Source organism: Rhinichthys klamathensis, unplaced genomic scaffold (assembly GCF_029890125.1).
Source record: "Rhinichthys klamathensis goyatoka isolate OS25496 unplaced genomic scaffold, OSU_Roscu_1.1 h1tg000907l_1, whole genome shotgun sequence".
NCBI lineage: Eukaryota > Metazoa > Chordata > Actinopteri > Cypriniformes > Leuciscidae > Rhinichthys > Rhinichthys klamathensis.
Window position 1 is genome coordinate 204,389 of NW_026607253.1, and position 24,054 is coordinate 228,442.

Sequence of the window (24,054 nt, forward strand, 5' to 3'; positions counted from 1 at the left end):
TGAAACACTCTTTTGAGTCGATTCTGTTGAATCAAACAAGTTGGCAAAACTGTCTGAATTGGTTCGCAAATCAGTTTGAATTGATTGTTCAGTTCCCTGCACGCACTGAATCGTCTGAAGTGGTTTCTCACTCGGAGTCGTAACAGGAAATGTAACCCTTAAATAGGCAAGAATGGAAAATGATCAGCAAAAATTTATTCATGACACTTTTTATGTCATCTGGACTTAAATAAAACAAAGGAATTATTTTAAATATTTTATGTAGTTAGGATTTTATTAGTTGTATCTCCCAGGATACATTGCCCTATTAGGGTATAAAAAAGGCCAAAGTCATCAATATTCCTATAATTTATTTGATGCAAAAAATATATAATGTGCAAAATATACTAAATATACTTAAATTCAGTCATACACATTTCTTGTATTTTTTCATTGCTGAACTGTCTCATCTTCAACTATAGCCTACTTTCTACAAATGTTGACTTTAGGTCAAACTGACAAAACGAGCACAGAAAATTTGAACAAAGTCATTTGACCCACATACTCCGAACAGACTAAATTATGATAATGATAACAGAATTTGGATAGAAAATGATTTCTCTTGTCTCCTATAAGAGACTAAAGAGTATGTAATTTGTAAGAATTGTGGCGGCGACCTGTTCATCTTGAAAACTATTTTTTTTTTGCTTAGACAGTTAGTTTACACGCACAGAAATATACATTTGATTACATTTTGGAGGACAGATAGAAGATCTGCCAATGTGCATTTAATCATTGTTGGTATTCAGATATTCAGTAGCAGTTATGATTGAGAGCACATATGAAGAGTTTTCACTGTCAGTGGTTCCTGCTGTGTTTTGATGCTGTTCAAACAACACAAAAAAAGAGTCGGGACAACGGTGTTCTTCTTTTGGTTTACTGTGCAATATAAATTACCTAACTCTGTGAACACAGGTCTTTTGGACAATGAACTTGCCAACCAAAAACTAACCCAGAGTTAATCTCTAGAGTGGCCAAACAGTGCTTGTAGGATTGAAAATAATACAAGACATTTGAAATTAACAAAGACATATGCTTTACTGTGTGCCACCCCTTCTTTTAACCACAAGGACCATTTGGAGTTCCCAAAGACACAGAGGGGCTGATAGTGATCAAGGCCTGTAGGCCAAGATTTGTGTACTTTGGGGGTCTATGAATTGTCACACCTTTAGAACAATGGGGGAAGTGTAATTATCTGATTGGTCAGTTTGAATGTCTCACATTTGGGTTTTAGTCACATGGTCAGGGAAAGGATAAAAGAAGACTGTAACTGTTGCTCTGTCTTTTTTAATGCTCTGGCTCTCTCCCTTTCTTGGGGCTCTCTCCCTTTGCCTCCTCTTTTCTCTTTTCTCTCTCTCTGGTAATATTTTACATGCTGGGTAAGATTATTGGTATAAGTTATCATCATCTCATACATCTATTTTGTAACTATTTTAAGTGTAACCATAACCATATTTTGTCATTAAACCTTTTCAATTACAACTAATGTGCTAAATAGTTTTGATTTGGTATTGACTTATATGTGCTATTGCAATACAATACTGTCACTCTCTATTGCAACGCTCTCCCACATATTAAGCTATTGTAACTGCGCTTATTTCCGTCGTTGGTATAAGTGGCAGTGGGTGGAATAGACAAGAAATGTACAGTTTTCTGCCATCTTGCTAATAACGTTTCTTTAGTCATTCGGCAGTCTTGCAGCCTGAACCCCTGCAGAAAATCCACCCTTACAGATGGTGCCGAAACCCGGGATCCCTTGCAGTGTGTTTTCTGAAATTCACTTTGATGACAATGAGGATCATTCTCATCCGAATGAGACAATTTTTTCACAGTTGATTTTGTGAATGGATTAAAGCTGACCTTTTGACCATAGAATGGGTAAGTCTGTTTTCATTGTTTAATGGTATGATAGGAAAAGTCTCCATTTGAATTGAATGAAACTATTTAGAATCTAGAAGGTTTTGAATAGCTTTAATAGTCACATTACTGTATAATTTGTGAATATTGTGAATATTCAGATCTCCTCAGGGATGGAAGGGAAAAATTCTGATAATAGTGACGTATTGTTTGCTTTATGGAGTAAAAAAGTTGCGCCTACTTAATGTAAACTCAAGAAAGAGTACATTGGGATTAAATGCCCAAATGAGGAATTGATCCAATGGTGGGACACAATTGGCAAACATTAAAAGAAATCAAAACATGATGAAATAATTGAGGCTTTAAACTTCATAAGTTGTACACGGCTACGTGAGTTAACAACGTGTCTATCTTCAAGTATAGATGCTAAATGTAAAGAAGTGCAATCTAAAATTGCAGAGGCACAAAAGTCTGAGGCAAAGATTAAAGATCTTCAAACAAGATCTTTAAATTACTAGCTGAACAGTTAGCCCTGACTGAAAAGTGTAAAAATCACAAAGAGACCATTGCAGATCTGAAGGCTAAGCTAAATGCTAAAAAGCATGTTCACTTCTTACAGGAGGTGACTTGCTCTAATGAATCTGAAACATTTAGTTCAGAAAATGCATGTGCAACTGCTCAAGAAAGTGTGCCTATTTCAGTTCTTAAGGTGATGCAGCACCGTAATAGCGCAGAGTCATGTACCAGAACGCATGGTGTACAAGCATTCGAGAGTCGTGAAAATCCTCAAACTCCAGGAGAACGCAGCAATCAACCCTATGGTTAAGAAAGCAGGTTTTGCAGTTCCTGTCAGAAAATAGGCCATAAAGAGGGAAAATGCTGGTCACTGGGTAGGGGTAGACCTCCTCCTTATTTTCAGAAAAATAGCAAACCACTTTCTAAGAGTAAAAATCTGCGATCTGCACGTACAGGTAAAACTCTTAATGAGTTAACTGCTTTGTTCATACAAGGCCTTCAGCTATTAACTTCACTTGCTAGTGGGTTGGTAGCCCAATAGCAACAAGTTTAATATCCAAATTGCAATGATCCTGTTTGTATTTTCAAATTTGTAATTGCGCGTAACACATTGCTCATAGAACACAATTTATAGTTGTTTGTGCTACTACAATGTGCACATAGACTAATTAAGTTTATTCTTTAAAACGCATGATTGCTTTACTGTAAGTGTTGTATGGAAACACTTAGTTTAAAAGGTTGTAGATGCTATGCATTCTAGGCCATGTATCTTGTGTATACTGCAATAACTGTTTTACTGGAATTGCATAGCAATTTCAAGTTGCATGTAAATGGTAAATGGTAAATGGACTGCATTTATATAGCGCTTTCACAGACCCAATGGCCACCAAAGCGCTTTACATTTGCCTCACATTCACCCATTCACACACTCATTCATACACCGACGGGCGACGGCAGCCATGCAAGGCGCCATCCAGCTCGTCGGGAGCAGCCGGGGTTAGGTGTCTTGCTCATGGACACCTCGACACTTGGTCAGGTGGAACCGAGGATTGAACCACCAACCTTCCGGTTTGTAGACAACCCACATGAACCACTGAGCCACTGCCGCCGATGTGTGTCTATGTTGTTGAATTTGTCTCCTTAGTGGAAAACTCTGCTATTTTCCATATAGCTGCAGTAAAACCACGCAAAGGAGCATAGAATGGCCATGTGGCTACAATGTGCTTCACAATTGCATTAACCATGAAAATGCTTTTCTCACAACAGGATTCAGTAACTCTGAACTTTGCACTTTTATCATGCTTCTTAACAAAAAACATTGGTGTGGGAAGATTTTGAGCCAGATCACATCTCATACTCACATTCTCATGCTGGCTCCCTGTTACAACAACAGGACCAAATTTGCATCACAATTGTAAAACTCCCTCATCTTTGTTTTGGGGCATGATGAATTTACCCATAGCCACAGCTAAATGCAGCCATATAGATATAACACCATTTGATCAGGACACACAAAGTCAAATCTGCAGCAGATTCTGCCTCACAAAATTTAATTCATACAATTTTATTCAAGTCTTTACATCTAGACTGAATTATATTGGTGAATTGCATTTAATAATTGTTTGTTTTGTTTTACTTTGAATTTACTTTATCACTTAAGTAATCACTTGTCTCACCAAGTTAAATTTTAAAATGTATGTCAGTATTGCTCATTTTTACCCAAGTACAAATATTTGTATTCTCATTAATGCTTTGGAACATTTCTGAAACTTATTGGGTTTATGCTTATTTGTATTTTGTCCATTTGACTTGGGACAATGTTTTTGGACATTAATTAAATTGGATCTCTGTGTTTGGTTACACTGAATATTTTGCTGATACTCTTCATGAAATGGGTTTTTAAACCAGCATTTGTTGTTTTGTTGTAATGCAATTTATTTAAATGTTTCCAGAAACAGTGTAAGAGCTTGTAAGATCTTCTTTTATCCTCCCTTGACCATATTTTTAAGTACATCAATTTAAGGGCTTTTTGCCAGAGACAAATTTTAATCTGACCATTTCAAACCTCTGACCAATGACAAATGTCACATGTATGCCTTTTCTGTTTGTTGTGCTATATGCTCTTTTAAATCACAGGATTCCTGCTACCTAAGTTCACACCTGTGTCCTGCCTCAGAAAGAGGAACCAGCGTTTGCTCCCAGATTCAGTGCCTGTTCTTGTGGAAGTGTGAAGTGTTTGATGGATGATTTGCATATCTATGAAAGGTGCAACACCATTTGATAGAGCCTTCTCATGCAGGGCTGAAAGGAGAACAATGACTGAAGACTGACCAGCTGCTATTGCAACAAGCCTGGACGAAAAGTCTGAAGATGCAACTACACACAACAGAAAGCACGTCTTTATGGATTGTGCCACCTTTGGACTCCATGTGTGTGGCCAACGGTGCCAAGGGGGAATTGTAGGATTGAAAATAATACAAGACATTTGAAATTAACAAAGACAATTGCTTTACTGTGTGCCACCCCTTCTTTTAACCACAAGGACCATTTGGAGTTCCCAAAGACACAGAGGGGCTGATAGTGATCAAGGCCTGTAGGCCAAGATTTGTGTACTTTGGGGGTCTATGAATTGTCACACCTTTAGAACAATGGGGGAAGTGTAATTATCTGATTGGTCAGTTTGAATGTCTCACATTTGGGTTTTAGTCACATGGTCAGGGAAAGGATAAAAGAAGACTGTAACTGTTGCTCTGTCTTTTTTAATGCTCTGGCTCTCTCCCTTTCTTGGGGCTCTCTCCCTTTGCCTCCTCTTCTCTCTCTCTCTCTCTGGTAATATTTTACATGCTGGGTAAGATTATTGGTATAAGTTATCATCATCTCATACATCTATTTTGTAACTATTTTAAGTGTAACCATAACCATATTTTGTCATTAAACCTTTTCAATTACAACTAATGTGCTAAATAGTTTTGATTTGGTATTGACTTATATGTGCTATTGCAATACAATACTGTCACTCTCTATTGCAACGCTCTCCCACATATTAAGCTATTGTAACTGCGCTTATTTCCGTCGTTGGTATAAGTGGCAGTGGGTGGAATAGACAAGAAATGTACAGTTTTCTACCATCTTGCTAATAACGTTTCTTTAGTCATTCGGCAGTCTTGCAGCCTGAACCCCTGCAGAAAATCCACCCTTACTTAGCTTATTCTTGAGTTTACATACAACTCAATACAGTACATTTCCCTTAACATGCCCCCTTCCTGTTCGCCGGAGTGATGAGATAGTAAGTAGACTGTCCTCACTCAATGGCTGGCTGTCTAAGTGGTGTCCGCAAAATAATATAGGGTTCATAAATAATTGGAAAAGTTTTTGGGGCAGACCTGACCTGTTGAAAAGAGATGGTATTCATCATGGGATGGTGCTGCTCTTCTCTCTAGTAATATGGCACACAGTCTCAGAGTTGATCCTTGACTATCTAATTCTGGGGCCCAGGTCAGGAAGCTGACAGACTGGCTAAACCAACCGTCTGCCAGCTGTCTCACATCAACTGAGGTCAGATAAATCCCATCCCATAGAGACTCTTTCACCTAGATATCATCATACAGAGACTGTGTCTATTCCCCAAACTAGGAAATACAAAAAAACTCCCAAACCCATTTAAGGGTAAATATTTGATTTGATGTTCAACAAATAAAAAACAAATATAATGCAGATGAACAAATGATAAAGCTCGGGTTGCTGAATATTTGATCCCTTTCTTCAAAAGCACTTTTTGTTAATGATATGATTAAAGACTAGGGGTGTGACGAGACGCTTATCTCACGAGACGAGACTAGACACGAGATTGGGTTCACGAGAACGAGACGAGACGAGATTTTTGCACAATTTTTCAGAAATCCTCAATGACAAAATTCATGACTGGAAAAATAGTATGCAGGTGCATTCTGCAATGTTTAACTAATAATCTTATAAAGTAGACCTGAAATGACATGCATTATGAGTATGAATTATCAAATGCATTGAAAGAAAACAATATACAAGCACTGTAAAAGGTTTTTATTGACTGGCTTTTCTCTGTATGATTTCACATTAGTCTCTTCAGCCCTTACTGTACATTTAAGAGCTGATTTCTGATTGAGGCTGTGTGTGACCTCCTAACTGAACTCCTTGAAGTCTTATTAAGCGCAAACAATAAGTGCAAGTGCAACCATAATCAAAGTTAGCACACAGACTCTTTATAATTGTTTTCAAATTGCTGTTTTATTTTGCACCGGCAGTTATAGGGTTAATGCGGTGAGTTCGGAAAAGGCCGGGTAGAGAGAAACGAGGCTGGTGTGTTTGTCTCTACAGTTGTTCTTGCGTTCCGATTATAAGTTCAGAAATAGAGCCTCCCTTGTCTGTTGTCCTTAAGACATTACAGTACTCTCTCAATATATTCGAAGTGCAAACTGAGACCATAGCCGCAAATAAACAGTCCAGAGATGGGTATTAGGAGACGGACTATTGTATGTTCGCTGCCTGATTTGTGCGCAATGCAAATCAGGGAGCTTGTGTTTTACTTTCACTTTCGTGATCGCGCGTACTCTGTGTATAGGGAGCAGCTGTGCTGAGCGTGCATTCTACTGGACGTTAAATCAGACGTTAGTCTATGTTGCGCAACGAATCCTCCGCCATCCTCACGCGATCAGTGAACTGTGATTCGTGCTGCACTGATTGCAACGGCAACTCGTGCTGGATGAGCAGAGCAGACTTTTACATTATTTTATAAAAAAAATTTTTTTTATAAAAACAGCAAAACGATAGTTAAGGCGAATGTGAGTGTAGCGGTGGAATATTCTATGGTAATCTCACCCTCACGCTCAGTCATGGCGATATCGCGAGACAGCTTTTCACTCGACGAGAAATCTCGTCATGTTTTAGTCTCGCGAGATCTCGTGGCACGAGATCTCGTCACACCCCTATTACAGACCATAACCTAGATGTGCTGTGTTAGACAGAAACTTGGGTAAAATCAGACAATTACATTACTTTAAATGAGTCCACCCCACAAGATTACTACTATAAACACGAGGCTTGTTTAAAAGGAAAAGGGGTCGTATTGCTGTAATTTATAGCAATATCTTCAGTATTATTCAGAAATCTAGTTTCAAATATAATTAATTTGAAGTGATGGTGCTTTCTGTAACGTTATGTAGCGTAAGTGATAAATCCCATTCGTCTTTTGTGCTGGCTACTGTATACAGGCCACCAGGGCACAATTCAGATTTTATCACAGAATTTGCTGATTTTCTATCAGAGTTAGTACTGGCTGTAGATAAAGTTCTAATTTATCTACAGCACCGCTTCTCCCCTCTTCGTGAGTCGGAACGTGACGACGCCGTGATCATCGGCACTTCCATGGTCCGTCATGTCCGCGCTACCTCAGGTAAGGGTAAGGTGCGCACTCACTGCTTTCCTGGTGCTCGTGTTCTTGATGTCGCCGCACAGGTTCCCGAGATCCTGAACGGTGACGAGCGCGTCGGAGCTGTCGTGCTGCAGGCGGGAACGAACGACATCAGGCTGCGGCAGACGGAGGTTCTGAAGAAGGACTACAGGAGCCTGATCGAGACGGTACGCAGCACAGCGCCTGAGGCAACTATCATCGTGTCTGGACCGCTTCCCACGTACCGACTAGGACAAGAAAGGTTCAGTAGACTATTTGCTCTAAATGAAGGGTTAATGTCATGGTGTAATGAACAGAAACTGCTCTTTGTAAATAATTGGAATCTGTTCTGGGAGCGACCTAGGCTCTACCGTGCTGATGGCCTGCACCCCAGCAGAATCGGAGCGGCTGTGCTGTCGGACAACATCTCCAAGACGTTACACACCATCTGACTAGTAAGTCAAAGTCCAAATCACAGTCTTTGCTGTCCCAACTTAAATTTTGATACAAGTAGTGTAGAACACTATATAGAAACTGTGTCTATTCCTCGTTTAGTGAGGCCAAACAATAAATCTAGTGCAGGATCTAGGAAAAATCTTATTGTAATTAAACCAGAAAATCTAAATATCAGTCAGTGTTAATTTTGTCAGCAAATTTTGATTTAGTTTTAGTCTTAGTCTTTTGACTAAAATGCCATTTAGTTTTAGTCATATTTTAGTCATCTGAATTGTTTTAGTTTTAGTCTAGTTTTAGTCGACGAAATACAATAACATTTTAGTCGACTAAATCTACAGTAGATTTAGTCGACTAAAATATAATGGGTTTAGTTCAATTGTAATGCGTTAATTTAGAATTTCTCTAAAATTTCCAAACCCATATACTCCCGGAGAAAACATCTATTAACCTATTAATATGAATGATTTTTAAGTTTGAACATGCAATACAGATACAGATTTAACTGCTGTTACTTAAAAAATATCTTAAAATGAAATAAAACCACTTTTCCTAAAGTACAACACAGTCTTCTTTACAATGAATGATATATTCATTCCTTATAACTACTTACACATCATTCTTTATTCTTTCAAGCAGACATATTTATTTGTATGAATTAAATATAATTAATCCTCCTTATTAAAGCTATTAACGAGCAGTGAATGCTTTTCTCTTTTTCTTTTGTTGCTTGATCAAAATTAAGGACACGGACCGCATTAGGTTTATTGCCACTGTCACTTTAAGACGTCGGATCATGTCCAATGACATGCGGATACAATTGCACTGATGCACATCCGACACACTCACAGTTTAAGACATAACCAGCATAGTTTACATGAATACTCTCCAAAAAGGACATTTAGACATACTGTTGTGTATTTCTCCATTCAGACACGAAAGAGAGCTCAATTCAGTAGCCTACTCGCGCGCTGTAGGTGTATTGTGCATGACTACACGCTTCGGGTTAGGTGTGTGCGCACAGAAAACCGCACCGAATAGAGCTCTTTTTTGCATCGTCACTCTTATTCAGAGATCTATATGTCTGCCCTACTCATTCTCCCAGACATTCACATTTTTTAACGTTTTATGACCGCGGGGTAGATCACGTTACAGTAGCCTACAAATGTGCGCATCTACCACACACGCAGGACATCAGTTCTGACGGATCGCTTCCCAAATCGTCACTATCTAACATTTTCGTCTAGTTTTTATTCGTTGACGAAAATGTCAATAGATTTTCGTCATAGTCTTTGTCATTCAAAACTAGGTTTTATTTAGTTATCGTCTCGTTTTCGTCTGTGAAAAAATGTCGTTGACGAATAATTTTCGTCGTTATTTTCGTCAACGAAATTAACACTGATATCAGTGAACAAAAACAATTTCTAAAACTAGGTCTTCTAAACATTAGATCGCTCACACCTAAGGCGGTTATTGTAAATGAAATGGTCACAGATAATAGTTTCGATGTTCTGTGCCTTACTGAAACCTGGCTTAAACCAAATGATTATTTCGGTCTAAATGAGTCTCCTCCACCAGGATACAGTTATAAGCATGAGCCCCGTCTGATTGGTCGTGGCGGCGGTGTTGCAACAATCTATAGAGATATTCTTAATGTTACTCAGAAAACAGCTCACAGGTTTAATTCGTTTGAAGTACTTGTGCTAAATGTTACGCTCTTAGATGTAAGAAAGAAATCCCTATTATCTCTAGCCCTGGCGACCGTATATAGACCTCCAGGGCCTTACACCGATTTCCTAAAAGAGTTTGCAGACTTTCTCTCAGATCTATTGGTCAATGCCGATAAAGCAATAATTGTTGGAGATTTTAACATACACGTAGATAACACAAATGATGCGTTAGGGACTGCGTTTACTGATTTATTAAACTCCTTTGGGGTCAAGCAAAACGTCAACGGTCCCACTCATCGTCTAAATCATACACTAGATTTAATTAATTAATTTAATTATATCACACGGAACCAATCCAACCGATATAGATATTATACCGCAAAGTGACGATCTCACTGATCATTACTTGGTAACGTGCATATTACTAGCAGTTTGAGCACCATTTTCTCTAACAGACCCAATATACTTGGATCGGCGTTCGTAGATCGAATGGTAGAGACTGTATTTCAAAGATGGCTCCTGCCTGTATACGCGAAGTTGACTGTATGTATTAAATATCTTCTTATTAAACTGTCTGGACACTGACAAAGTTCTCAATGCTTCGGTTTGAAGGTAGGGACCCTCATTATGCTACCGTGTTAGTGTGGGGCTATTTTGAGCCTTGTTAGTGGTATTAACAAGCGATTTTTATTTGTCATTGATCTATGCCCAATATACTAGCGTTATACTAGCTTTATAGGCTAAACTGTTTTTAGAGATAAAACTATTTACATTCGATAATCATGAAAACAAATCTCAGATAACGGTTGACTAGGTACCAATGTGTAATTAGACCAAAGGTTCATTTTGCGCCGGAGTTCTCCTTTAAGCTGGTTCAGATCGTACTTATCAGACCGTTACCATTTTGTCTGTTTAAATGGGGAAAAATCAAAGATAACGTCAGTAGACTATGGAGTGCCGCAAGGATCTGTGTTAGGCCCTCTGCTATTCTCAATATATATGCTGCCACTTGGTAATATTATAAGAAAACATGGAATTAATTTCCACTGCTATGCTGATGACACTCAATTATATATTTCATCACGACCAGATGAAAACACTAACTTATCTAAATTGACAGAGTGTCTTAAGGATATAAAATGCTGGATGACGTGTAATTTCCTACTATTAAATCCAGATAAAACGGAGATATTACTTATTGGTCCAAAAAACTACCCACAAAATCTCTTACAATACAACTTTAATTTAGAAGGTTGTCCTATTACTTTATCCACTACAGTAAAAGACCTGGGTGTTATACTAGACCGCAACTTGTCTTTTGAAAATCATATTTCATATGTTACAAGAACTGCCTTTTTCCACCTTAGAAACACTGCTAAATTACGTAACATGCTATCTGTTTCTGATGCAGAAAAGTTAGTTCATGCATTCATGACCTCGAGACTAGATTACTGTAATGCTTTATTAGCTGGTTGTCCTGCATCCTCAATAAACAAGCTACAGTTAGTGCAAAATGCAGCGGCTAGAGTTCTTACTAGGTCAAGAAAATATGATCATATAACACCGATTTTATCATCTCTGCACTGGTTACCTATTAAGTTCCGTATCAAGTACAAAGTACTACTACTGACCTATAAAGCCCTAAACGGTTTAGCTCCTGTGTATTTAATGGACCTTCTATCGCCCTACAATCAATCACGTTCTTTAAGATCACTAAATTCGAGGCTTCTGGTCATTCCTAGGATATCTAAGTCCACTAAAGGAGGGAGGGCGTTCTCACATTTAGCTCCTAAACTCTGGAATAGCCTTCCTGATACTGTTCGTTGCTCAGACTCGCTCTCCCAGTTCAAAACTAGACTAAAGACGCATCTCTTCAGCCAAGCATTCACATAATGCTTACCTTTTATACTACTGTTGAATCAGATCAAATGCATTAATATTATGAACAGCAGCTACGCTAATTATTTCCCATCTGCTTTTCTGCTGTTATCTCGGGACGCTAGTCCCGAGGTAAATAGCATTCGTCAGCTCCAGTTTGTATCCAGCCTCTCACGGAGACTTCTGATGCCCCAACACCTGCGATGAGACCACTCGACGCCTGTGAAGAGACGACTCAACGCCGGCGATATGTTATGCCTTAAATTAATACATGATGATTAACTAACTGTATTTTTTTTATGTACATTTCTGAAATGCACTTTCTGTAAAGCTGCTTTGAAACAATATGTATTGTGAAAAGCGCTATACAAATAAACTTGAATTGAATTGAATTAATTGTTGGTAATTTTAATATCCATGTAGATAATGAAAAAGATGCATTGGGATTGGCATTTAAAGACATTCTGAACTATTGGAGTAGTTAGACAACACGTGTCAGGACCCACTCATTGTCGTAATCACACTTTAAATCTAATATTGTCATATGGAATAAATGTTGATGCCGTTGAAATTCTGCAGCAGAGCGATGACATCTCAGATCATTATTTAATCTCATGTATACTTAATTTAGCCAAGGCTGCAAAGCCGACTCTGTGTTATAAATATGTTAGACCTATCACTTCTGCCACTAAAGATTGCTTTATAAATAATCTTCCTGATCAGTTTCATTTCGTCAGCATCCCAGATAGCTTAGAAGAAAACTAATCTTCAATGGAGCATTAAGAGCAGCTCTTAAGTTTTTCGCATTTCGTGGAGAGAGAGCACGATTGCGTACAGAAAGGCCTTAAAAACTGCTAGATCTGCTTATTTTTCAACAGAAGAAAACAAACACAACCCTAGGTATTTATTCGAAACAGTAGCTAAATTAACGAAAAATAAAACTTCAACACCGGATGTTTTCAAACTGCACAGCAGTAATGACTTTATGAACTACTTTAATTACAAGATTGTATTAGAGAGAAAATTATATTAGAGAGAAAATTATAACTATGCAACAGTCTACTACACAGTATCGCATCAGAGGCATCAGCGTTGTAGTCTCCCTGAGGAAAAATTCCATTCATTCATTGCTATAGAAGTGGAAGAATTGTCTAAACTTGTTAAATCATCTAAATCGACAACATGTATGTTAGACCCTATACCGACTAAGCTATTGAAAGAGATGCTTCCAGAGGTCATAGATCCTCTTCTTAATATCATTAATTCATCTTTGTCACTAAGATATGTACCGAAAACTTTTAAGCTGGCTGTTATTAACCTCTTATTAAAAAAATGCAACTTGATCCTACTAGAGAATGTCAATTACAGGCAGATCTCAAATCTACCTTTTCTATCAAAATTACTAGAAAAGGCAGTATCCTCACAACTACGTTCCTTTTTAGAAAGAAATGGTATCTGCGAGGATTTCCAGTCAGGATTTAGACTGTAACATAGTACTGAGACTGCTCTCATTAGAGTTACAAATGATTTGCTCTTATCATCCGATCGTGGTTGTATCTCTCTATTCGTGTTACTCGATCTTAGTGCTGCATTTGATATCATCGACCACAATATTCTTTTAAATAGACCTGAAAATTATGTTGGCATTAGTGGAATTGCATTAGCATGGTTCAAATCATACTTATCTGATCGTTATCAGTTTGTAGCAGTAAACGAAGAGATGTCTCATCGATCAAAAGTTCAGTATGGCGTACCACAAGGCTCAGTACTAGGACCGTTGCTGTTCACTCTGTGCATGCTACCCTTGGGAGATATCATTAGGAAGCATGGCATAAGTTTTCACTGTTATGCTGATGATACTCAGCTCTATATTACTTCGCGCCCCGACGAAACGCCCCAATTCACAAAATTAACGGAATGCATAGCTGATATAAAAATTTGGATGACTAGTAACTTCCTACTACTTAACTCTAAAAAAAACAGAGATTCTAATTATTGGACAAAAAACTTCCTCACTTAATAACCTAGAATACTGTCTAACAATTGATGGCTGCTCTGTCAAGTCTTCATCGTCGGTTAGGAACCTGGGTGTGCTCTTTGATACCAATCTTTCATTTGAAAGTCACGTTTCTAGCATCTGTAAAACCGCATTCTTCCATCTTAAGAAATATATCTAAATTACGAAACATGCTTTCAATGAAAAATGCGGAACAGTTAGTTCATGCGTTCATGACATCAAGGCTAGATTATTGTAATGCTCTACTGGGTGGTTGCCCTGCACGCTTAATAAACAAACTGGTGGACCTGCGCCTAGACACGACCACAACGCATCCCTGAAGAGTCAGCAGAGATTGTCTCAACTAGACTCTTACAAGGAGAAAATAAGACATATTAAGAATTATTTTTTGAAATATGGGATATTATTAGAACTGCATTATAGCACAGTCCATGAAAAAGTAATTTTTTTTTACATTTAGGCTACTGTTCTGTTTGAATTTGTTCTAAACAGCAAATGCTAACATTGGCTTTTGATTACTACATTTTACATATGTCAATGTGTTTTTAAAAATCTTATTGATAGTATTTTTTGTTATCTCCACATGGCCCAGTTGTCTGCTACTCGCGAAAACGAGCTGTGATAAGTCGTGAAAATCTATGGTTATAGCACTACTTGGCAGTCAAGAGCAGAAACGCATGTCCCGCCCGCAAAAAAACGCATTCTGGTTGAGTACCATCTTCACATTTATTTATGCAATTTCTTACTACTGTTAAATACACATACTGTGAAAAAATAAAGCAGTTTATTGAAACTGAGTTTATTTACTTATTTTACAAAATAGTAAAACCAACATGAATTTTTTTTTGATAAAATCTTTAAAAAATCGTGATGATATTTTTGTCATATCGCCCATCCCAATCTAGTGTACAGCAAACCTGACACTTCTGATCTCAGCCTCTGACTGCAAGCCACCAAAGTGCTACAGAGCGTGATGCTAGCAACACAAATGTCACAGGTTCGATTTCAAGGAACACACGTCAACAACCAGATGCATTTTGTTCAGTTCATCTGGAATGCGAAAAAACGCCCTCTCTTTCGGTCTTTTCACGATTGGATAGGTATCCAATCAGAGAACTGACCAGGTCTGCAAGAGTGGAGTTTCCACATGCATCACAGTCATTTTGTTGTGTGGAATGTTTAATAGAACTCAATATACGTAGTTGAATATCTCAGAAATATATAGCATTTACTATTTCCAGCAGAACAAGCTGTAAACTGTCAGTCAGTAGCTTGCATGCGCATGATGTGCAGTGACGCTAATGGTTTGTCAAAGCTGAGCGCTTTCATTGACTTGCGCAGTTTAATTCTCACACTTTAATAGTATGTATAATTCCTAACTTAATAAAACAAACTGTGTTACTATGAGGAATGATTATCTCAAAATGTAGATCTGTATGCAGGCACGAGGTACTTTATCTGGATGAAATAAAATACACATCTCTCGCTTTTGCTTACCTGCCAGCGATTACGCCTCCATAGGCTACCGCCCCCTGATCTAAATTTTGTGTTGGACTAAAGAGTCTTCCCAATGAATAAGTATAAATAAAAATAGAAATCCGATCTTAAAGGCTAGCTTTATATACTTTCAGGAAACGCATTCTGTGGAGGAACTACATATCTACATATTTGGGGTGGGAGAAAAAAAACGCTTCATGATTCTCTCTTCAACGATTCAGATTTTTCATTTATTTAGTCCCCCCCACATACAGTATTTGCAATAGAATTGTGTGCACTGGAGACAGCTTTGTTTTGCTTGCTGCAAATTACATAAAAACCATCAAACAAGTATATAAACTTACATAAGGTTTCATGGTTGAAGTGAAATACAAGGTCAATTGCAGGATTCAATTGTACAGAGCAAGCACAGGATACTGACAAAGTACATATTTCAGTGTTTTCTAAGGGTGTAATGATTCACTTGTTTTCTCGATGCATTGATTACAAATCCAGAAAATTCATAGGAACCGATCTTGAAACATGGATTTTTTTAATCATTAATTGTTTGTTTCAGTCAATAATTGATTTAAAATGCTAGGAATGAATCAAATGAATTGCGATTCGATAGTTATTTAATGCTTTAAAATATATAAACATAATTTATTACATGCGTGTTGTCGCGATACTGGAATTTCTAGCTTCGATACGATACCTTGAAAAGTATCGATATTCAATACCATTTTCGATACCACGGGGAAAAATGCTGCATATACTGTCATATAGATATTTTTAATATTTCTTTTTTGTCCATCTATTGAAAGTCTAGGCCATGGGTAGACAAGTTCGGTCCTAGAGACCCGCTGTCCTGCAGAGTTTAGCTCCAACCCTAATCAAACACATCTGAACCAGCTAACCAATGTCTTCATAGAAGTTTATAGAAGGACACTGTTCATAGAAGGACACAGCTATGCTATTTTTCCCTATACTGGTCAATTATTGTTTCAGATTAAACACATTGTCGCTTTACATGACGGTCAGAAAATCCCACTGGGTGGTTGTTGTTCAGCTGAGTTGTGAGACCTGTATACTTATTTTCTTAGAAGTTAGCATAGCAAATTAGCCTCGAAGCCTCACCCCATCCAATGCATCCTCAAAGCAGAAAAGCCAGTAATCCCGAGACAAAGCATCCTCAGTCAAGTCCACTGTGTCTGGAATATAAGAGGTTGGGTCCTGCAGCAGGGGAAGGTTCACTAGCTGCCTCTCCAAGCGGTCCATCTCCAACATGTCGAACTGGAGACAATGTAGGAATAGTAAGTAAGTACCCACAATGTACTAAATGCCAATTTGTGCATTCATCTGCAAAGGAACTGCAATACATCCTCAACAGAAATGCTGGTGACACCAAGAACAACACTTTCAGTCTTTATTTAAAAAAAAAACATTTGACCTGAAAGTCTGAGTTAGAATAGATTGCAAGAGCACAATTATAAAACACAACGAGGCTGTGAAAGCAGACTAGTGAGTAAATGAGTTTTCCTGTTCAGTGTGATGTTTAAAGTCACCATGACTTCAAAATTGACAAATCTTTTTTTGTCACTCGCATGATACCGCAGCAATAGCAAAAGATAACAACCCAATCAATTCCCGGTAGACAAAATCAAGTCCCATCCTATATTTTTTTTCTTGTTCGGGAAGTAATTTCACTTAGATATGTCACAACAGTGAAGAAAAGACTATTGCAACTTCTATTTCATGCCGACTTTAATGTCCTCAACAACCAATGTAGTCCCATTTAGCCACTTGCTCAAGACAAGTAATTAAACGCATTAAAATAAATCACAAGGGAGTATTACTGATGTACTTTATATTGTAGAATTAAACAGGAAAATATATTGATCTTAGCCTGGCTAACGTCAGACCCAAGTCTCATTGAGACTTGTGTCTGGGAACCACATGTTCATTTTCTCGTATTTGAGGCGTGGTTTACGAATGCCCAGAGCCGTTTATTGGGTGCTAAGAATGTCTATCAAATGCGCCTGTACGTAGCTCATAGCCAATCGTTTCAATTATACCAGATGACGTATGTAGAGCGACAGAAATTAGACGAGGAAGAAGACGATGGGTCAGAGATTTATGTGTACACGATGGCGTGTATCTAACGCCCGTTTCACACCGCATGCGTGAGCGGCGCGTATTTTTTTCCGCCGTGCATGTTAATCAATGAGTGCATTCACACCGGGAGCAGGAGGAGCGCGTGAGCATCGAGCAGGAGCGGCGCGTGAGCAGCAGTGAAGCGCGGGTTTCGGCGTCGAATCTGTTTTTGCTGCACTGCTCACGCTAAATTAAAGTGAAGGCACACTTTTGATGGACAAAAATAAATATGACTTCACACAAAATAAGCATGTCTAGTGAGTTAACAAGAACTTGAGTAGGCAAATAAAAGAAAATAAAGACTAAAAAATATTTATAGAAGATTTAGGCTACCCGGTAAAAACTTGTTTTTAATTATTCAGTTTGGGTGAAAGTTGTGTATTATATAAAAAAAAAAACTTAAGTAAACTAGCCAGAAAACATTATATATAAACGTTCTTTTAGTTTATGTAACACACAGACAGCTACATAGGCTAGCACCACCCAAATCAAACCCGAGTGTGTGGTTTATTTGTGTGTTTTGTTTTTTATCCGCGGAGTTGCAGTCTTGTAAACATATCGAAAGTATGACTGAAACTAATAGATTGGAGCCATTTTCTGGGTTGTTTTGTTGTTTAACATTTATATGCGAATGTTGTACACCTCCCCATTACAAACTTTCAAGACTATCAATGTTATAAATGACCAACTTGTAAAAACAAATGTATAGTTGTCTTTGCAAAGAATTGCTCGCTTATGTAGGTTTGGAGCCGCTGCTGTGACACTGTACAAACACTTCCAGTGTGAATACTCTCGCGCGTCTGCAGTGACAATTTAGTTACGCTGACGCAGTGCTCAAGTGCCGCTCACGCTTGCGGTGTGAAACAGCCGTAAGGCTGCATCGAAAGGTAACTTCGCTGCCATGTTGGATCCATAGGTATAAACAAACTGCTTCGGTGTGTCGCATAGATGTCGTCATCGTCTTGCTGCTCCCTCCCCGTTCTGTGATTGGTTCCCTAGATGAGGCGAAACTTTGGTCCATGGTATCCAGACTACCTAGCAGCGTGAATAAAATCGCACTGCGGCAAGGTAGTATGGGGAAACCCAGGCTATATTGATCTTGGGTTCACCACAGATTTTATTTCGGGCCTTTAAAGGGGACCTATTATGCCACTTTTCATAAGATGTAATATAAAGTCTTTGATGTCCCCAGAATGTGTCTGTAAAGTTTCAGCTCAAAATACCCCACAGGTCATTCATTATAGCTTGTCAAAATTGCCCCTATTTGGGTGAGCAAAAACACGCCGATTTGTGTGTCTCTTTAAACTCCCTTTCCAGAAGAGGGCGGATCCTTTACAGCTTGTGCTTCAGATACTCCGACAACAACAAAACTGGAGAATGTCACGCAGCCAAAATGTCAGAAATTGTCAGTAGCGGTGTTCAGCCATACATGTTCGAACCAGAGTCGGACACAGATGGAGAGATTCAGGAAGAAGTTACAACTTTTAGAATGCTGGATGTTTCTGAATGGTTAGTGGATACATTTATGTAGTTGTTGTGGAGTTAAGTTGATTCAACTCAATGACTAGCATGCACCATCATGTTAATCTAAAAGAGATTTCAGAAACAACTTTTGGGAAAATCCAGCTTTGAACTGACCCTCGTTTGTGACGCAGTCTGGCGTAAAAAGATTTGCGCAAATACATAACACTTTAACGATTTTCTTCGGCACATTTCCTTCATAAATGAAATTTAGAAATTTGAAATTCCTTGTCTGGGAGTCTATGGAGACTCTTATGTTCGTTGGTACATCCAATAACAGAACATTTGTAAGACATTGTATATCACCAGCTACAACAGCGAGGAAACAAATGGCGGACTGCTGCGGCTCACTCAGGGTGGCATCTATGCTTAATAGGGGCAAATCTTCACCAGTCATGGGCGGGGCTTCCACATACTCTTACGTAAATGTATGGGGAAATGTGGAACTGCTCTTTTGGAGAGACTGTTTATGATTTATGGGAATTATAAATAAAAAAGGGAGTGGGTGGATTTTTTTTTTATAGACTGGTTGTTTACACAATGTGGACTCACAATCTGTTCAAAAACCTTATAAAAGTGAATTTTGCATAATAGGTCCCCTTTAACCAAACACCCATTTAAAAAAACATTGACTTCAGGACAATGAAACCGGAAGTTGCTAAAATGCTAACAACATGTTTCCTAGTTTTGGATAACAAAAATACATCATCTCTGCAGCACTTTATTTACTAGCCATACTTAACTGCTATTTGTGGTTGTAACTCTAAGGTGCTGTTCACAGAGACAACAAAACAGTATTGCACAAATGGAAATGGAAAAGAAGGCAGTGTCTTGAAATGTGTTTAACAGCTAAACTTAGCTCTGCATTTTAAAAACATGGCACAAATGGATGCAACACTGAAAAGCAGCGATGACAAGTTTTGCTCTGTTTTTTTTTTTAAACAGTGCAAAAACAAATTCTGTGTGAACGGGTCCTAACAGTGCGATCAAAATGCCACCTTTATGACATTTCCCACAACAGCAACTGTCAAACATACAAGATGGAGAGTTCTTATGTAGTACTTGTTAAGGTGCACCGTTTGCATTAATGAAAACCAAATGCATCACACTGAGTAATATCCATGGCAGCACACGCATATTAATAATGATAAATAACCTTCCGAGACTCTTGTATTTTTAGATAATAATGCTACCACTGATTGGCACAACAACTAAAGGTTGAGCATTTCTTGAAAGCAAAATGCATCCAGAGAAAACTCCAAGAAAAGCCTGGATGGAAAAGTACTTACTGAAAACTGAGGCAAAAGGTTATGGAATAGATGGGGAAGATGGATGGAGAAGAAAAAAAGAAAAGAGATGAAATGAGAACATTATGGAGAACACAAAATAGGTCATGAAGGATAAGTAGCATGCATCTCAGTTGACCAAATTCATAAATATACTGCACTTAATATATAAATCCAACTACAATCTACTTTGTCTATCAAAAAAAATACTGCAGTGGCAAATTTACAGTGGGCTTCTTCTCTGTGCCAACTTACTGTTCCGCTACGAGCCCGCTGCACAGGATTTAACTCTGGAGATACACTCATGAGACCAGAGCTGCCAGCATAATTCTCTCCCCAGCTGTACTGGTTAGGGTCTAGGAAGAAAAAAAAACAGTCTGTAAAACAAACTACACTCTCTGCAGAAAGTACTAAACAGTTTGGTTGTGTATATATGACAATAACTTACTGTCTTCTTCTGCCCCCTTCAAAAAGGCTCCAATAGCACCAAGATATCCTTCATGTCTTAGAAATAAAGCCTGGACCTCCCCCTACAAATAAATCCAATTCTTTATCCAAAATATCCACAGAAAAACATAGCAGGATGTAATGAGATTTCTATCTTGAATATGAAAGTGAGAAATAACATGTTGTCATTGTTGTATTATACAATAAGAAATAAAAGAGAGTAATAAGAGACACATTAAACTAGCTATAATAGAAATCAGTTGCCTGGGACAATGATCAAATAAACAAAATATTTGACAGAATGGCACGTTTGACCTTATTCCAGCAAGCCATTTAATCATTATCGATATGTTATTAAACAGCTTATGAACATTTAAAAAGTAACGGTTGGACACCTTAGTGAAGAAGTTGATGCTATAGGTGATGGTGTGCATGGTGACGGGGTGTCCTCGAATGAAGAATCCTCCGAAATAGACTCTGGTAAGGTTATGCAGTTTGGCGTACAGGCAGGCCAGCTGTCCAATGTCATTGCTTATCATGTGCAGTAGGCTCTTTGCCATGTCTTCTTTGGAGAACTCTTGAGTAATACATACAAACACAAAATGCCCATCTAATTAAGGGAGATCTTACAACTGCCACGTCAGGGATTTTCCTGGGTCAAAAATGGTCTTCAGTGGTGGCGGACGAACACGGTCATCCACACACACACACACAGTACAAAGTGCCCTACCCATGTGAATTGCAAGCCCAGTACAGACAACAGATTACTGTCAGGACAGATCATAAAACAAAGAGCTTAGAACTATTTTATATTTAAAACATCTGTAAATTTATATGTTAAAACGTCACTGAGTGACTGATTTGAAAATTTAGTAATAAAATGAACAACAAAGTAACACATTACATAGAAAAAGTGGCAGGTTTATTATTTTGCATTAACACTCCAAGACTTAATGGACAGATCATTTGACATACAGTATCAGAACGTTTTGTTCCGTCCATTCCAAGGTTATCACCGTCAATCGATTAAAATCACACATTTAAATATCAGGGCTCGACATTAAGCCTTTACATGTCCTTGTCCTTTGGACAAGTTAATCACTTGTCTAAATAAAAGAGTTGCTTGTCCAGAAAAAAATAAAAAATAATTTGTGATGTAAATATAATTTATTCTGAAGCAATATCCTCATCAGTGTTCAACCAGCTTTAGTATATTCAAATCTGCATATTGTCATATCTGCACCTTTAAAGGGCATTTCCCCCCCCTAATCTTATTAAATGTATGCTTTATCTTTCATTTTTCTTTTACACTAGTCAGGGCTGATCAAATTAAATAATTTACACTGAAAAATTACAACTGCATTAAATAATGTTATAAGATTGTATTAAATATTTTTGAATATACAAACAAGAAACGTTGGAAAGAATGATACATTTAAACATAACACTAAACCGCCAGTAGGTGGCTGCAGGCGACAGTCATTGAGTCATTCATTCAAATGATTTGTTCAAACGACTGATTCATTCAGTAATGAAAATACCGTTGAGTGTTCCTGTGAGATGCACTATGGTTCTACTGTGATCTTTGTTTGGAACTATTTTCGCAGCTGAAACACAATAAAAACAGTCAATATTGCGTCTAAAACGTAAGTGACTTAATTATAACTGTTTATTGAACTGTTGTATGAAATCAATGTCACATTTTCAATCGTGATGGTATTCAGGAAAACAGCACTCGTCATTGCTTAAAGCTGCAGTCCGCAGTTTTTCCTCTTTGTAGCCATCTCTGTTAGAAATCTGCAATTGCAGTTATTCGCGGAATTATAAACTTTACGTGAGTTGTACCTCGGCACGGCACAGCGCGGATGAATCCAATGTTTTGAGGAGAGTGTGCAGCTGTCAGTCTCCGCGCCGGTGTGGATACTTGGCATTCAGAATCACAGATTATTCTTTTTGGAAGTATGACCAACATAAGAATTTTCACCCTAAATTGTCATCTGAACAAGTAAGTAACATCCACTTTTGGTCTGACTAACTAAGGGGAAAAAAGCATTGCAGTAAATCGTGCTGATTAAATCTAACGATCGATTATCATATCACGTCAAACCGTGCAAATTATACTTTGTTGTCAAATTGTTAATGTTAACAACATCAGCATTGAGTGACTATATTTAATGCCCTTCAGATATGTATACTTGTTTTCGCATGGGCCGGTTGCATTCTCTTTTTCCAAACTCTCAGTCCAAAGTCTTTTGCATTTTACAACGGGTGAATCTGTTGTCACTGTTGATTGTCGTTTGAACCTTTCTGGATCCGCCATGAAATTAATAAGTTTAATTACATCAAGTGCAGTGAGAAAAGGCTATAAATCTCCACCTCCAACATCCTCACACGCAATATAGCCTACTAGCCGAGACTCCTCCTTTATGTTTACAGATGTGACGTAATGACGCAAAGACATGCTCGAATTTCCCGCGGAAATCCACCAGCACCACTGGAATTATGGAGGACCAAACCTATAAAAATTAAAAATGAATAAATAAGCGAAGAAATGTAAAAAAAACAATGACTATTTATACTTTTATTTCCCTATTTATGTATAATTATATATTTTCCCACATTAATTTATTTTTTCCATTTATTTATTTCCACTTTTATTTATTTTCACTTTTATTTATGTATATATGCATTTACGTCTACATTTATTTATTTATAAATGTATTTATTTATTCATTTATTGCTCTGTATGCTAATGAGGGGGGAGTGTTTTACCTCAGACATAGCAATCGAGCACTGAGTGGCAGTGCCGAAGCTTTGAGGCCACAGTGACACCTTGTGGTGTGACCAAACACTACGCAAGGTGACTTTACAGGTGTCACAGGAAATAAATCACTTAAAGGCACACTATGCAAGAATTGTACCTTAATATAACAGCTTCAAAGTCATTTCGGTGGTAAACAAACTCATAGTAGGGCGAATCATCCTGGTAGTAAAGCTTGGGGGGGACGCCGCTGAAAAAAACAGCAATGCAAGTTTGAGAGGAGCGCCCCCGACAAGTCTCGCAAGAATCACGACATGCTTTACGGCAACGACGTCACACACATCAACAACAACATTTGAAGCACGAAGACACTTGCGCGCATTTCAGACGTGATACTCGACGATGGAAAAAGCAAAGAAAACGCGGTCGGAAGAGACTAGGAAAAAAGAATCTGACCGCGTGAGGAACCGGACAAGAGTCCCACTCGGTCAGGCTTTTCACTCGTTGGCGCGAGCTAAAAAGCAGCACTGGATGCAACAGTGATGCTGACCTGG

At 38.1% G+C, this 24,054-nt stretch overlaps 1 protein-coding gene across 6 annotated transcripts in view; it reads right to left on the bottom strand.

The window, feature by feature from the left end:
* The window catches only part of pank4 (pantothenate kinase 4 (inactive)), a 43,661-nt gene that overhangs the window by 12,680 nt on the left and 6,927 nt on the right, over window positions 1-24,054 (bottom strand). For all 6 annotated transcript variants that reach the window (XM_056244094.1, XM_056244092.1, XM_056244091.1 and 3 more), the window contains 4 exons: window positions 21,135-21,316; window positions 20,741-20,822; window positions 20,548-20,648; window positions 16,469-16,624 (listed from right to left, as the gene is read on the bottom strand). In XM_056244094.1, coding sequence (XP_056100069.1) covers window positions 16,469-16,624; window positions 20,548-20,648; window positions 20,741-20,822; window positions 21,135-21,316 — 521 coding nt within the window. The remainder of the gene's footprint in view (window positions 1-16,468; window positions 16,625-20,547; window positions 20,649-20,740; window positions 20,823-21,134; window positions 21,317-24,054) is intronic.